This window comes from Mauremys reevesii, linkage group 4, assembly GCF_016161935.1.
Source record: "Mauremys reevesii isolate NIE-2019 linkage group 4, ASM1616193v1, whole genome shotgun sequence".
Classification (NCBI taxonomy): domain Eukaryota; kingdom Metazoa; phylum Chordata; order Testudines; family Geoemydidae; genus Mauremys; species Mauremys reevesii.
Window position 1 is genome coordinate 123,814,243 of NC_052626.1, and position 13,588 is coordinate 123,827,830.

Here is a 13,588-nt window from a genome sequence, read left to right on the forward strand (position 1 = left end):
AAGATGAACTGGAAAGGAGTTTTAAAATTCAGCATCCAAAACAGGAAAGAAGAGTACAGCTTTTCAGGAACACACGCACCACTGAATTTTAACAATGCTGTCTCCCTTCTCTGAGCTGTCGATTTCCCATGTCCCCCACTACGGGGGCACATCGCCTACAGCCTCTCGAAATGGAGCTAGTGCAAACAAGCAACTTCACGCCAAACCCCAGTTTGCACTCCTTCACACGGTCTATTTTGGGCTTACTGTTCTCATCAATGCCTAAGCCAACAGGTGACTTTCAGGAAGTCTCATCAAAATCTGCAGAGTCGTTTTTAGCTCATGTAAGTCTGAAACAAGCCGTTCGCTATAAAAAGAACATGAAACCACCTTGTTAATGGGAGCCCTTCAGGAACACACATTGGCTAGAACATCTCTCAGCTAGAAAATTTAGATTATTTTTTTTAATAAGAATTAAAAATATTTCTTACAGATACATTTTATCTTAACAATTATTCTACATTCTTAGCCATTATACAGCAAGCAGACAATCCCGCCTCAATTTCACTCTATTTCTATGTAAGGTCCGTGATTGTCTTCCAATAGGAACTCATTACGGGGCCATATGCTGCCCTTTGGCTAAGAACTGCAGCTTGGTCCGTGGTGTCAGTTGGCCTGGATAAAAAAAAAAAAAATCACATCCATGTTTGCTAGCGATGTAGAAGAGAGGCTTCCAGTGCAATCATGCCCTGAGGAAGGAGAGACTGGCATCCTGTGTTGACCAGGCATCTCATCATTCACAGGAAGAGGAGCAAGGTTCCAGAGATGCTCAGAGCCCACAGAGCACAGGGCGCTCTGCCTTTGAGTGAGATGCTGACCCAGTCTGGACAGAATATTGCTGCAGGAAGAGATCCGCCCAAGCCCAGCCGGGCTCCCCTCTTTCAGAACAGTACTTCAGGAATTTCTCCTTTGTTTCTTTTTTTGTTCTTGATATTCAGTTACTTTCTGCTGGAAATACCCTGTGGAAAACAAAAGCTGGATCAGTCATACACTACATTGGAGTTTCATCAACAATTGACAGGTTTCAGAGTGGTAGAGGTCATTGGCTGGTTTCTGTTTTATAACAATATGCTACAGAAGGAATGCAGAAGCAGAGATTAGCCCAACAAACTCCATAAGAACCAGCGATCAAAGCAGAGAACCTGAAGATGGACCGGGGAAATGGAGCTATAGTCATATTCTCCATATACATTTCTATAGTACACCAATCGCCATGGGATTTAGGTGCTGAAGGAGGTAGAGAGGCAGGCTGGAAGAGGGGTTGGTGGAATCTAATATCAGGAATAGAATCTAACTGTTCCTGTCAATTTGCATCGGAGGGCACCAGAGCAGCAGCACTGGCTCCAAATCTACCTGCACCTTCAGCAACGATGGGCTGAAGCTGAACCAGCAGCACAAGCATTACAAATATCGGGGATAAAATGGTACCAGATCCAAACTGAAGGGGTTGGGGGAGCGCACTCAGAGTGCGCAGGGGGCTCAGAGGTGCAGCTAGCTCAGTAACTGAGACGTTGAAATTCTTCTTGAAAGTGGCAATAATACTACTACCCAGGTCTTATACAGCCCATTTTACAGATAGGTAAACTGAGGCACGGAGTGGTGAGGTGATTTGCCCAAGATCAGCCAGAAATCCAGTGGCAGGGCTAGGAATTAGAATGAAGCTCTCCTGAGGCTCAGTCCAGTGCTCCATCTACTAGGCCATGCTGCATTGCTTACAGCCCTTACGCGGGGTGTGTGTGTCAGGGAATACACTGTAGAGAAGAGAATAAGCAAGAAGTGCTTTGCACTAGTGCTTTCCTCCTTGCCCTTCGACTGTTTTCAATACAAATGCAGGCCGAGTTCTGGAGTCTGCAATTACTTCCGCCAGCCAGGGGCTGCAGTGACAAAAGAGACTACTGCAACCAATACAGGTGCCTCTGCTGGTGCATTGCAGGCAGAAGTTATTGGAGAGACTGACTATCACTGCCTGTACCATCTTTTCTAACAGCGTCTCTCCCTTCCTGGGTTGTGTTTTTAGGAGCAGTCACACAAAAACATTTGCATCGCATTTGCACAAGCAAATATGCAAATGAGCCCTGCTCCCTCTAGCCCAAAGAAACCAAAGAGTGGCCTCCAGGGATCCTGCTGCTTCCTGAATGCCAGGGCAGTAACAGGGAGCAGGGAAGAGGAGGAGATGGGGCAATTTACCTTCTTGGGTTATCCTGCTCCTTTCCGCTTCCTGGATAAAGAGGGAAAACATCTGAGTCCTCACAAATCTTTTCACAAACTTGCGGCAGGACCTGGAGGTGATGGCTTTGCAGAACGCCTTCTCCTGAAAGGAGCTCTGGCCGCTCTTATTCCACTTGAGGTGCGATGTATAATGGCCAACGGTTTTGACGAAGAATTGCACAAAGGTGTTGGAGACGTGGGCGTTCACTTGTTCGGACGCTGAAATGGGAATAGAAGACGTACAGTTTTGGCATGGGGGCTGGTAGTCACCCGACCCCTATTAACTCAGGACATGGGCACCTGACAATCTGAATGTATTTACACTCACAACCCTTCTGTGAGGCAGGGCAGGGCTATCATGGGGAAACGGAGGGTCAGATCCTCATTAGTATTTACGCTCCAAATTTCCTTAAAGGATCTGGGCCGAAATGACACACCCCCACAGATCACCCAGTCTGTGGTGGGGCGGGCACTTGAGGCCAGGTCGACTGAGTCCTGGGCTAGTGCTGACCACTGGGCCATCCCACCTCTCGTCTCCTCTCTGTGCCACAGTCTGGGGCATTCCAAAGACAACCCCCCTGCTTTTCCATTCAAAAGTAGCTGTAACACCTGAATTGTACTAACTTGTGACACTCCCAAACCCAGTCGTGGCATGGGAGAAAAGCCAGGAGGTCCCATTCGCTAAGGAGCCGGCAGGAATATAAACTGAACCATTGTTCAATCCCAATGTGGTATTCAATTGCCCCAGTCCAATGGATAATTACTGCTGACTACCAAACTTTGACAGAACAAGAAGTAATGGTCTCAAGTTGCAGAGGGGGAGGTTTAGGTTGGATATTAGGAAAAACTTTTTCACTAGGAGGGTGGTGAAGCACTGGAATGGGTTCCCTAGGGAGGTGGTGGAATCGCCTTCCTTAGAGGTTTTTAAGGCCCGGCTTGACAAAGCCCTGGCTGGGATGATTTAGTTGGGGATTGGTCCTGCTTTGAGCAGGGAGTTGGACTAGATGACCTCCTGAGGTCCCTTCTAACCCTGATATTCTATGATTCTTATAACACTTTGCTTCCAAGGAACTCTGAGCACTGTATATACATTCAAGGAATTGTGTCTACCACCTTAAAATGTGAAGTACCCCAGCCTGCCGAGATGCTAGATGGATGCCCTCACTGCACGCTGACCTAATTCACATGCTGTGTTCATGTCAGAAGCAATTGCCATCTCCTTCACACTCTAAAATCCAATTTCTTGGTGTTAAATCATTAAAGAGTTGTAACAGCCACTAGCACATGGTACTGCTCTTCACAGGCCATTCTGGACAGAGGACTCCACCTGCTGCATTAGCACGTATACTCTGTAGTGACAGAAGGGAGTCTAGCTGTCCAGATCTCCCAGATCCAGATTTCACTGAGGGATATTCAGGGTCACTGGTTTTCTATTTTGTCTAGATAAAGCTATCAAGAGCCTTCTGGATTTTTTGCATCCCTCCCTACTGATGGATTATTTCTCTTCCCTGACTGGTCTTAACAGTCCTACATGGTTGTGGAATTTAGGGAGGAAGATGCTCTATGAGAACTGGCAGGTGATGGTACTATTCTGAAAATGACTTGATGAAAATCCTACATTTATTGTGTTCCAAAGACTCCAGATCCCATGTGCACATGCGCCAGCTAGAAAGACGGTGGGGTTTTTAAAATCTCTATACAACACCCAGCCCTGCAAACTCAGCCTGGCATCTGAGAGTCACGCTGGGCTCTGTCCATTTCGCCCATCACCACCAATAATGAAGACTGGAATTTAGTAACATCTGCTAGAATTCAGCTCCTTCTCCCAGAGCTGTGCTGGCTCTGCGGGGCTAACAATAAAAAGGATCTATTTTTGTCAATGAAGTCAGCAGGTGATGCTGATGCACACACAAAGAAGGTGCTATAACCACAGGGGCTTTTCTGACCACGACTGCACTTTAGTATCCATGCAGACCAGAAACAATGTACTATGCCTGCTAGCTGGGGATGGGGAATAAAGCAGAGCACCGCTGAAATGCAGGTGAAATGCAGCCACCTCTGGGGTGGGGAGCTGCAGCTAATCAGAGCATATCGCATTGAACAACAGGTGGGGCAGAATGGGTGGGGGAAGCGAAAGGCTGGGTAAGAACCACACAGTAAACCCCAATCATAGCTAAGTGCCTTGGGATCCTTGACAGTTCCAAGCTGGTCTTTTGAGCGTTGTATTGCAGACACACCAGGGCAGATCCTGAGCTGGTGAGAGATGTCATAGCTCCACTGAAGTCCATGTGGAGAGGAAGCCAACAGAGTGATAATTTTACACCAGCTGAGAACTTGCCCCACACTCCATAAGCTGCACAAACTTCAGTCTCTTTCTACCTCTGAAGCGGGAAGGGCTGAGGTGTCCCTGCAGAAGCTGAGCGCGTGGAACCCAGGACCATGTCTATTCCAGTCCAGCTGCTTAGACCACTTAGCTAGTGTCTCTGCGTGTGTGTGAGTCCAAAGCATACACAGCCCTAGAGATGGGTTGGCTGGAGCTGAGAGGGCAGTGTAGGAAATTGGGTCCCGGGTTCTTAGCCCACTAGCCCCAGGATGGCTGGTTAACCTGGGACACTGGCAGTCTTTGTGGGGCATTCACAGATACTCCACCATGTGCACCCCAAAGAAAGAACTCTCTGCCTACTCTGTATGTTGTTGTTGCTGTTGTGCGTCTTTAAAGAAGTCAGCATCTCGGTCTCCAGCTTGGCCGGTAAGATGTCTCTTTCGTCGCCAACCTGAAAGAGGATGGACTGATGTTAGCACCGCCAGCTCTTGCAAACCAGGGAAGCCTGAGATGGTGGCTTTTACTGGCGGTTTTGAAGCATGACAGAGGATTCTAGCTCGCCGAACCACTTTCTGAGCATACCTTCAGGCCCAAAGCATCTTGGAATGAACACATCTTCCCCCACCAGATCCCCTGTGACCCATTCTTTAATGCAGCTGTGCAGTCTGCATTACCATAGTCTCAGTGGGGCTCATTAGCTACCGCCAGAATCCATCGCCTATCAATTTTTATCCCAAAGGATGTTGGAGAGAGCGAGTGTGCTCTGTAAGCTTGGCCAAGAGGCCCTGCCCCCCTAAGCCTGCAGAGTGCAAATAAGTGACAGGTGGGAAGGAGTGAATGACAGCTACTGAAAACCCAGGATTAAGGAGCCTGCAGTGGCTCAGCAATACTGGTCAAGCGATGAACAAGAACATTTCAAGCGCCCGCGTCTGGCGACGGCATGGGGAACAGTCTGCATCGCACCAGAGACACCTACCGATCTTAAGAACTTCCCTTCACACAAGTCAACCAGCAGCACCTAAAACCAACAGACAGGACCCAACATTAGCCAGGCTGCATTGCAAGGCTGCTTCTGAGCGGCAGCGATTTAACAGAATGTATTTCGAGATCAGTCTTCTGTGCTCCAAGTCCGTTTGAAAAGCTCTGAGCTGCACCTGATGATGAACTGCTCTAGGACACTGCAATGGAAAGGGCTCCTCCAAACTTCCTGCCTGGTGAAAGAGGGACAGCAGTGCCTGGCCTGGGGGGATGAATGGACCCAGGACATGGAAAGGAGATTTAGAGCCTTTCACCTCTAGAATCAGTCACTGGGTCCAATCCAGCCCAGACTGAAAGTGGTTCCCGTCCCGTCCAGTGTCTCTTGGGAAGCCCACATGAGATGAGTTCAGGAGTCTCAGCCCACATCCCCATGGGGAGAGGGCCACAGCCCCACAACTGCCCCATTGTCAGTGCTTCCAGCAGAAGGCCAAGGAGCAAACCGGCCTGGAAAATCTGGCAGCGTCTACAGTAGTTTTCTAAGATGTGTGTTCCCCTCCCATGAGCTATGAGCAGTGAGACACTCAGGGCAATGTTGACTACAGGGTGAGCCGAGGGCAAGGCATGCCCCCTTTACCCCAGGGGATCTGGGCTGAAGTCCTTGCCCAGCTAGTGGGTAGGTGATATCAGCATCCCATCTGGCCTAGGGAACAGCTTGGGTGTTACCCTAGGAGCAGGCTGGAGTCCGCTCTTGTTTCCTTCTGGGCTTTTTTCCTCCTGAGGCTGGGATGAAGACAAAATCAGGGCCTGCTACCAGGGCCAGATTTCCAATTGGGCACAGTAGGCACATGCCTAGGGGCCCCTGTGTTCTAGGGGTGCCTTGCCTCTCTAAAACTGTGTGCAACACAAAGGTCAGCCGTAGGCGGGGCGGGGGGGGGGGGTGCTGAAGATGCTGTGCCTAGGGGTGCCTAAGATGTAAATCCATCCCTGCCTGCTGCCGCATGGAGAGAACAATCAAGAAGCACAAACTGGCAAACATTCATTTTCAAGCCCATCTTCTGCCCCGGCAGAGACCCCTCAGACAGTACCTCCTCCATCGGCTGATCGAGAACCTGCTCTAGGCAGCGCTTCTGGACTCCAACCATGAAGGGTGTGGGGCAACAGACAGTATCGATCAGGCATTCGGGAACCACGGGGATGTAGGTGTGCGCCCAGGAGAAGGGGTAGAGAAGAGCTGCCACGGCATGGATGCACTGGGACAGGACGCTGCCGAATAAATAAGGGTTCTGGTTACTAACTAGATTTGGCAAGTAGCTGGCCAGCATGTTAGGCCTTGGGTGAGATTTTCAAGAGCATCTGAGTGGCACAGGAGCCAAAGTCTAAGTGACTTCCAAGGAGAGACAGGCTCCAAAACAGGTGGGTGCTGTTTTTCATAGATTATAAAGCCAGAAGGGACCATTGTGATCATCTGGTCTGACCTCCTGTATTGCATCGGCCAGAGACCACCCTTGAATTTATTCCTATTCCAATGAGAGCAGATTTTTTAGAAAAACATCCCATCTTGATTTAAAAATTGCCAGTGATGGAGAACCACCATGGCCTTTGGTAAACGGTTCCCATGATTCATAATCGTCGCTGTTGAAAAATTTGAACCTTATTCCTAATCTGAATTTGTCTTGCTTCAATTTCCAGACATTGGATCTTGTCTCTTAGATTGAAGAGCCCAGTATCAAAGTTTTGTTTTCCTTATAGATACTGCTCAAGACTGATCAAATCACCCCTTCACCTTCTCTTGGTTAAGCTAAATAGATTGAACTCCCGGAGCTCAATTCTACTGGTCTCTGTCGGCTGTTTTTGGGAAGTCTCCCTCCCCTTAGCACATGGCAGTGTTGCCAACTCTCGGGATTTCATCACAAATCAATATTTGATGTTCTTCTTAAATCCCCAGCTCCTGGAGTCAGGTGATTACATCAGAATCTCAGCTTTCTTTAACGAAAAAAATCTAAAGAAAAGTAAGTTTCTAGCTCTGTGGTTGCGGAGGAAAGTTTGAATACATGCCCCTAAGGGCTCAAAAACCAGAAGACCCCCCCGCCCAAAATATATATTTAAAAAAAAACCTCATTATTTTTAACCCAATCTCATGATTTGGGGGCCAAAGCCTCACAGGAGTTGGCCCTGCTGCCAGTGCTGCCCCATCAACCGCCTCCAGATTTGCCTTTTTGGTACAAAAAGTTTCCCCAACTAGAAAACAATAAATTGAGTTGCAGACTAAACTCCCCTAGAGAGAAGAGGAAACCCCCTGCCTTCAGCAGAGGGCCCAACAAGCTAGACGGCCATCAGCCCACATAACTAGCCTTCCCCTCCCCCTACCCCTATCCCTACCCATCAGCACAAGCTGCAGTTTGGTTTGCCTCTTCGGAGGGTCATAAACCTCATTCTCTTTCACTCTAACACAAAACCCTAACAATGACCTTGGCAGAGTTAAGGCAAAATGTACCTCCCCAATGTAGGGAATGGGGGACAGTGCTGATTAGTTAACACAAAAGCTGTTAAGGTTCTGAGTTAATAATCATGCCTAGCTCTTTTCATCAGTAGCTCTCAAAGGAGGACAGGCTCATTATCCCCACTTTGCATATGGGGAAACTGAGGCTCGGGAGGGAGCATGACTTGCCCTGGGTCACCCAGCAGGCCGGCGGCAGAGCTGGGAACAGAACCCAAGTCTCCCGAGTCCTGGTCTGGTGCTCTACCCTCACAGCGTGAGTCTGAGGAGGCTGGGGTATGAATTGCTTTTTGGTATATGTTGGAAGTGGAAGCCTCGGGGAGTGCTGCAGTGCAATATCGACAGCATTGGGGGCAATAGGAGGGTTGAAAGGAGTGCACAAGTCTTCTTCCTTCACTCCTTATTTCAATGCTTTTAAGGCTTAATCCTCACTAGACATAGTTATTGTTTGCTAATTTTATAGAGAGGAGCCTTCCGCAGGGCGGTCAGTATGTGTATTTTTCTTCCTAGGGCCTGAAGAGTGAAAGTCTCTGGTGGCTGGGATCAAATCAGAGACATCCTTCCTGCTGATGAGTCGGAATGACGAAATCCAAGAGGGAGAGGAGAGATTTGCATCGACTGGCTGTCTAACGAGGACTGAGCATAACCTTTACGCTTTGCTGATGTTAGTGTGAGAGGGGCACTTTCCTGGCTACCTGCCTCCCCTGGGCTTGTCAGCTTAGTGAGAATTAACCCTTTGGGCTCAACTGGGAACAGACTCCATCTGTCTTGTTATTCCATCATACATAATAATACCACCTCGTTCTTATCTAGCACTGTTCATCCACAGAGTACTCTGCAAAGGAAGTCAGGGGCATCATCCCCATTTTACAGATGGGGAAACTGAGGCACAGAAGGACATGTAACTCGCCCAAGGCCATGCAGCAGGCCAGTGGCAGAGCCAGGGATAGAACCCAGGCTCCTGAGTCCCAGACCAGTGCTCTGTCCACTAGATCAGGACTTCCATGCCTCATGAACTGCCTGAGGTGAGTGACCCTTTGCTTGCTCAGACTCCTCAGGGTCTGCTCTCAGAGTGGAAGGTTCTCAGCTTCTCTTGCCTCCCCTGCACCTGGAATTAATTTATTCTGATTTTATCTCCTGAACTAGATGGGGCAGAAAAAATTAATCACCACTCATAGAATGTCATAAAATATTAGGGTTGGAAGGGACCTCAGGAGGTCATCTAGTCCAACCCGCTGCTCAAAGCAGGACCAATCCCCAGATTTTTTACCCCAGTTCCCCAAATGGCCCCCTCAAGGATTGAACTCACAACCCTGGGTTTAGCAGGCCAATGCTCAAACCACTGAGCTATCCCTCCCTCCTCTACACTCATTGCACTGTGGGGATGGGGAGGATGCCCTCAGCCAGCCCCAACTACACCCAGCCTGGGACCGAGATCCACAGAGTAGTAGACTTCAGGATACATCATTTGACATTTGCATCTGCCCCCTTATGAACGGGGAGTGGAACTGAGGGCACCTGCAGGCTGAATTCCAGGGCTGGGCGAGCTGCACGTGACCTGTACTCATGAGCTGAGAGAATCATAGGACTGGAAAGGATCTGGAGAGGTCATTTAGTCCAGTCCCCTGCACTCATGGCAGGACTAGGGGTACATGTATACTACCCGCCGGATTGGCGGGTAGTGTTCGATGCATCGGGGATCGATTTATCGCGTCTTGTCTAGACGCGATAAATCGATCCCTGAATCGACGCCTGTACTCCACCTCGGCAGGAGGAGTAAGCGGAGTCAACGGGGGAGCAGTGGTGGTCGACTCGCCGCTGTGAGGACGGCTGGGTAAGTCAAACTAAGATACTTCGACTTCAGCTACACAAATAGTGTATCTTAGTTCGAACCCTCCCGCTAGTGTAGCCCAGGCCTAAGTGTTATCTAGACCATCTCTGACAAGTGTTCGTTCAACCTGCTCTTACAAATCTCCAATGATGGAGATTCCCAACGTCCCTAGGCAATTTATTCCAATGCTTAACCACCCTGACAGGAAGTTTTTCCTAATGTCCAACCTAAACCTCCCTTGCTGCAATTTAAGCCCATTGCTTCTTGTCCTAGCCTCAGCGGTTAAGAACAAATTCTTCTCCCTCCTCCTTGTAACAACCTTTTATGTACTTGAAAACTGTTATGTCCCCTCTCAGTCTTCTCTTTGCCAGACTAAACAAACCCCATTTTTTCAATCTTCCCTCATAGGTCATGTTTTCTAGACCTTTAATCATTTTTGCTCTTCTCTGGACTCCCTCCAGTTTGTCCACATCCTTCCTGAAATGTGGCACCCAGAGCTGGACACAATACTCCCTTTGAGACCTAATCAGCGCAGAGTACAGCGGAAGAATTACTTGTAGCTCTCTGAAGCTCTCAGAACTCACTCTCTTGTTAAATGCAGGGTGCTCACCTGAGCTCCTCTGCCACGAAGATAATCCGTCGCTCCAGAACCACAGAGGCGAAGAGCCAAAGGATGTTCTCCGGACTAAGATGATGCAGAAGGGCCTGAAACTCCACGTGTTCCAGCCAGGAGTCCAGGGGCCGCGTGAGTTCGATGAGCTGTTGAGAAGGAGAGGGGACATGAGTGAGCTAACAAATCACTAATCAATTCTATTAAAAGCACCGTCCAGAAGGTTTCAGACATGCTGGGCTGGGCCCTTGCCTGCTTCCATATGGTGGAGAAAGGAGGCAGGAAGGGTGTGGCATGAGAGATCTTTGCAATATTACAATTTGTTAGGATTACTTTTTGGTAGTGCCCAGCACTGTCCCACCCAGAGTTCACTGATCTAACAGGCCAAGAGCAGGGGAAACTGGTGCACCAAAGGCCAAGGCAATAAGCAGCCCTACTTGACTGTGACCTCCCTGGGGTTGTGCCTCGATGCAAACCCCTAGCGCAGATGGCCACAGCCGCTGTTCACTGGTGAAGATAACTCCAACTTGACAGCGGGATAAGATCGCGACAGGCAAGACAAAGCTTTCCTGCTGTGCACCATACAGCTACGCCACAGGCTAGAATCGGCACAAGGCCCCAGCGGGGACCAGTCCTCTGCTTCAAAGCTGCTTTACCAACACCATGAATTCATAGGTAATCCCCAATTACCAACAATCTCTAGGAGTTCTCACCAGCCCCCAGCAGCCTCGCGGAGCTTCTCATGAAGGGCTCTCTGAGTGCAGGGTGGGAGAAAGTACAGAGAGACGTTGATAGGAGCCCAGGTATCTGGGGCGTCATGTCTGGCCTGCTCTGGTTCTGATGGAGGGTATCTTAGTCCTTGTCTACGCACACACTTGCGCTGGTTTAACTAGACCAGTTTACAAAGCACACCCGTAGTTAACCCGGTACAAACTAGTATGTAGACCAGACCTTTGGGGGTTTGCTCTGTGAGCCTCACGGAACGGGGTGGGTGGTGTTGAATTTTTAACAAAGATATCCTTTCTCCCAAGTGTTCATTAGGCACTGGAGTGTATAAATTCTAAGACCAGAAGAAATTACTCTGACCATCTAGTCTGAGCTCCTACATGACACCAGCCAGAGAATTTCCCCCAGTGACACCTGCACTGAGGCCAGTAACTTGTGATTGAGCTGGAGTGAGACACCCAATCTGGATGTCAAGACTCCACGGGATGATGTCACAATAACCTTCATTGTTGAAAATTTGCATCCCAGTTCCAGCTGTAATTTTTCTGACTTCCAGCAGTTGGACATTGATCTGCCTCTGTCTGCTAGCATTGATTCCTGCTTTGCCCCATGCAGGTACCTATGCAGCACCATCTCTTACATGTCTCTTCCAAATGGCCACATTAAGCAGCATCGAGACTGCACAAAAGCAGAGGTAATGGAGTGGCTGCAATCACAGTAGTTAAGGCGAAGGTGGCCATTTGGAATGCCTGTTTCCAGACACTCCTACCTTTCACTACATCTTTTCCTGTTAGGCTGGTTAGACTTCATTCCAGCCAAGAGCCCAGGTGAGCTCATACAACTAATTGGTGTCATTGTATTATGTGCCTTTGCCACCAGGTGAAATCAAACCTCTCCCCAGCCTCAAAACCTCAGCCCTGGTTAATGATCCAGGAGAAGCCCCAGGCATTCAGAACAACCTCCCACCACTCAGTGAAGGGCCTTACTTAGACCTTAGTCCATCCCGTGCTTTGCTGCACATCGGGCTATCCACAGGTCTCCGTTGCCCTCTCTCCCCCACGCACTGCCAGCTCCCAGCCTACCCTTCCCTAGCAGCAGCTCCCTTCTCCACTGACAGTGCTGGGTAAGCGGCCACGCTGACTCCTTTGAAGAAAACGCTCCCATCTCTGCAGTTCTGCCAGCAACCAAAGCGTGAAGCAATAGGCCAAGTCTTTACACAATCTTACCCTTCTTGCTGCAGAATCACAAGAGATTTCATAACCGAGGAAGCTGACACAGAGGAACCTGCTGCTGCTCTCAGTTACACACAGCACCCAATGTGCAATGGGACGAGGTGGCTGCAATTCCCCATTCCAAAGCAAATGCTGCATCAGCGCATTGCAGAGTCAAACCTCTCGTGGCAGAAATATGAATGCGTTGTCTACACGAGGCTGCACACGAGCAATGCACCGGCTCAGCCCCCCTTCAAACCAGGATAAACCACACCAGAGCAACTCCGGGTTTGCACCTGTGTTACATCAGCATCACTGCCCGAGTGCAGCCCCCACCCCAGTTCAGATGAGGCCTAAAGACTGTCTCTATTGCAGGGCTTGCACTGACAGGATTGACTTATACAATTGCAAACTCCTAAAGCAAAGCCATCTGCACGGAATTAAGCTAACGACACATACCTGCAAAGCTGAAACTGATCCCCATGTATCTGTATTAGGGTTTGTTACGGTTTAACTAGATAGATATCTAAAATCTATTTCCTTAAATGAATACAATTTTCTAATATAAACCCAGTGTCCTGTCTCTAGCCCTGCCAGTTGAGAAGAGCAGATGCAAAGCAGTCTCTGCACTCAGCATGAAACAATAGCTCAAGGAGAGGTGTGAATGGCTCCCATTCAGCAAAAGGAGGTGTGAATGAAAGTGATTAAAAAGGCCATGCTGTTAACTATTTCACGGCTGTTTTTGTAGAAACCCTGTTGCTGAGCACAGAGAGTGTCACTTCTTAGCAAGGGCGGCTGCTGGAGAAGGAGGACTTCAACCCACACCATATTTAAAGTCCTTGCCACCTCTGATCAAACGGGGGAGTGAAAGTGGCCAGGCTTCTGCTTCCTTGTGCGGAAAGTCCAAGCTTTCGCCGGCTCGGTGACCAAACAACTCAAATTAGGAGCAGTCAGTATAGAATTCTGAGCACACTGAAAATCCGGACACACAGTCAAATCAACTAAGTGTAACACAACATTAAGTAACACAAGGGATCCTGCACTGATTGGATGGGACTCCAGAGGTGGGGAAAACAGTGCAGGCTTCTAGGGGCAGTGTCATGTAATTCCAGGGACCTGGGATACACTGGTGTAATTCCACTGAAACCAGCTTCAATCCAGATTC

General features: G+C 49.0%; 1 protein-coding gene across 1 annotated transcript in view; it reads right to left on the reverse strand.

Annotated features, from left to right (window-relative positions):
- Nucleotides 1-416: 416 nt before the first annotated feature.
- DENND2D (DENN domain containing 2D) overlaps nucleotides 417-13,588 on the reverse strand; it is a 29,571-nt gene continuing 16,399 nt past the window's right edge. The window contains exons 7-12 of the mRNA XM_039538592.1: nucleotides 10,487-10,635; nucleotides 6,634-6,811; nucleotides 5,547-5,588; nucleotides 4,931-5,021; nucleotides 2,227-2,466; nucleotides 417-998 (exon numbers count right to left, since the gene is read on the reverse strand). Of these exons, the coding sequence (XP_039394526.1) occupies nucleotides 934-998; nucleotides 2,227-2,466; nucleotides 4,931-5,021; nucleotides 5,547-5,588; nucleotides 6,634-6,811; nucleotides 10,487-10,635 (765 nt within the window). The 3' untranslated portion in view covers nucleotides 417-933. The remainder of the gene's footprint in view (nucleotides 999-2,226; nucleotides 2,467-4,930; nucleotides 5,022-5,546; nucleotides 5,589-6,633; nucleotides 6,812-10,486; nucleotides 10,636-13,588) is intronic.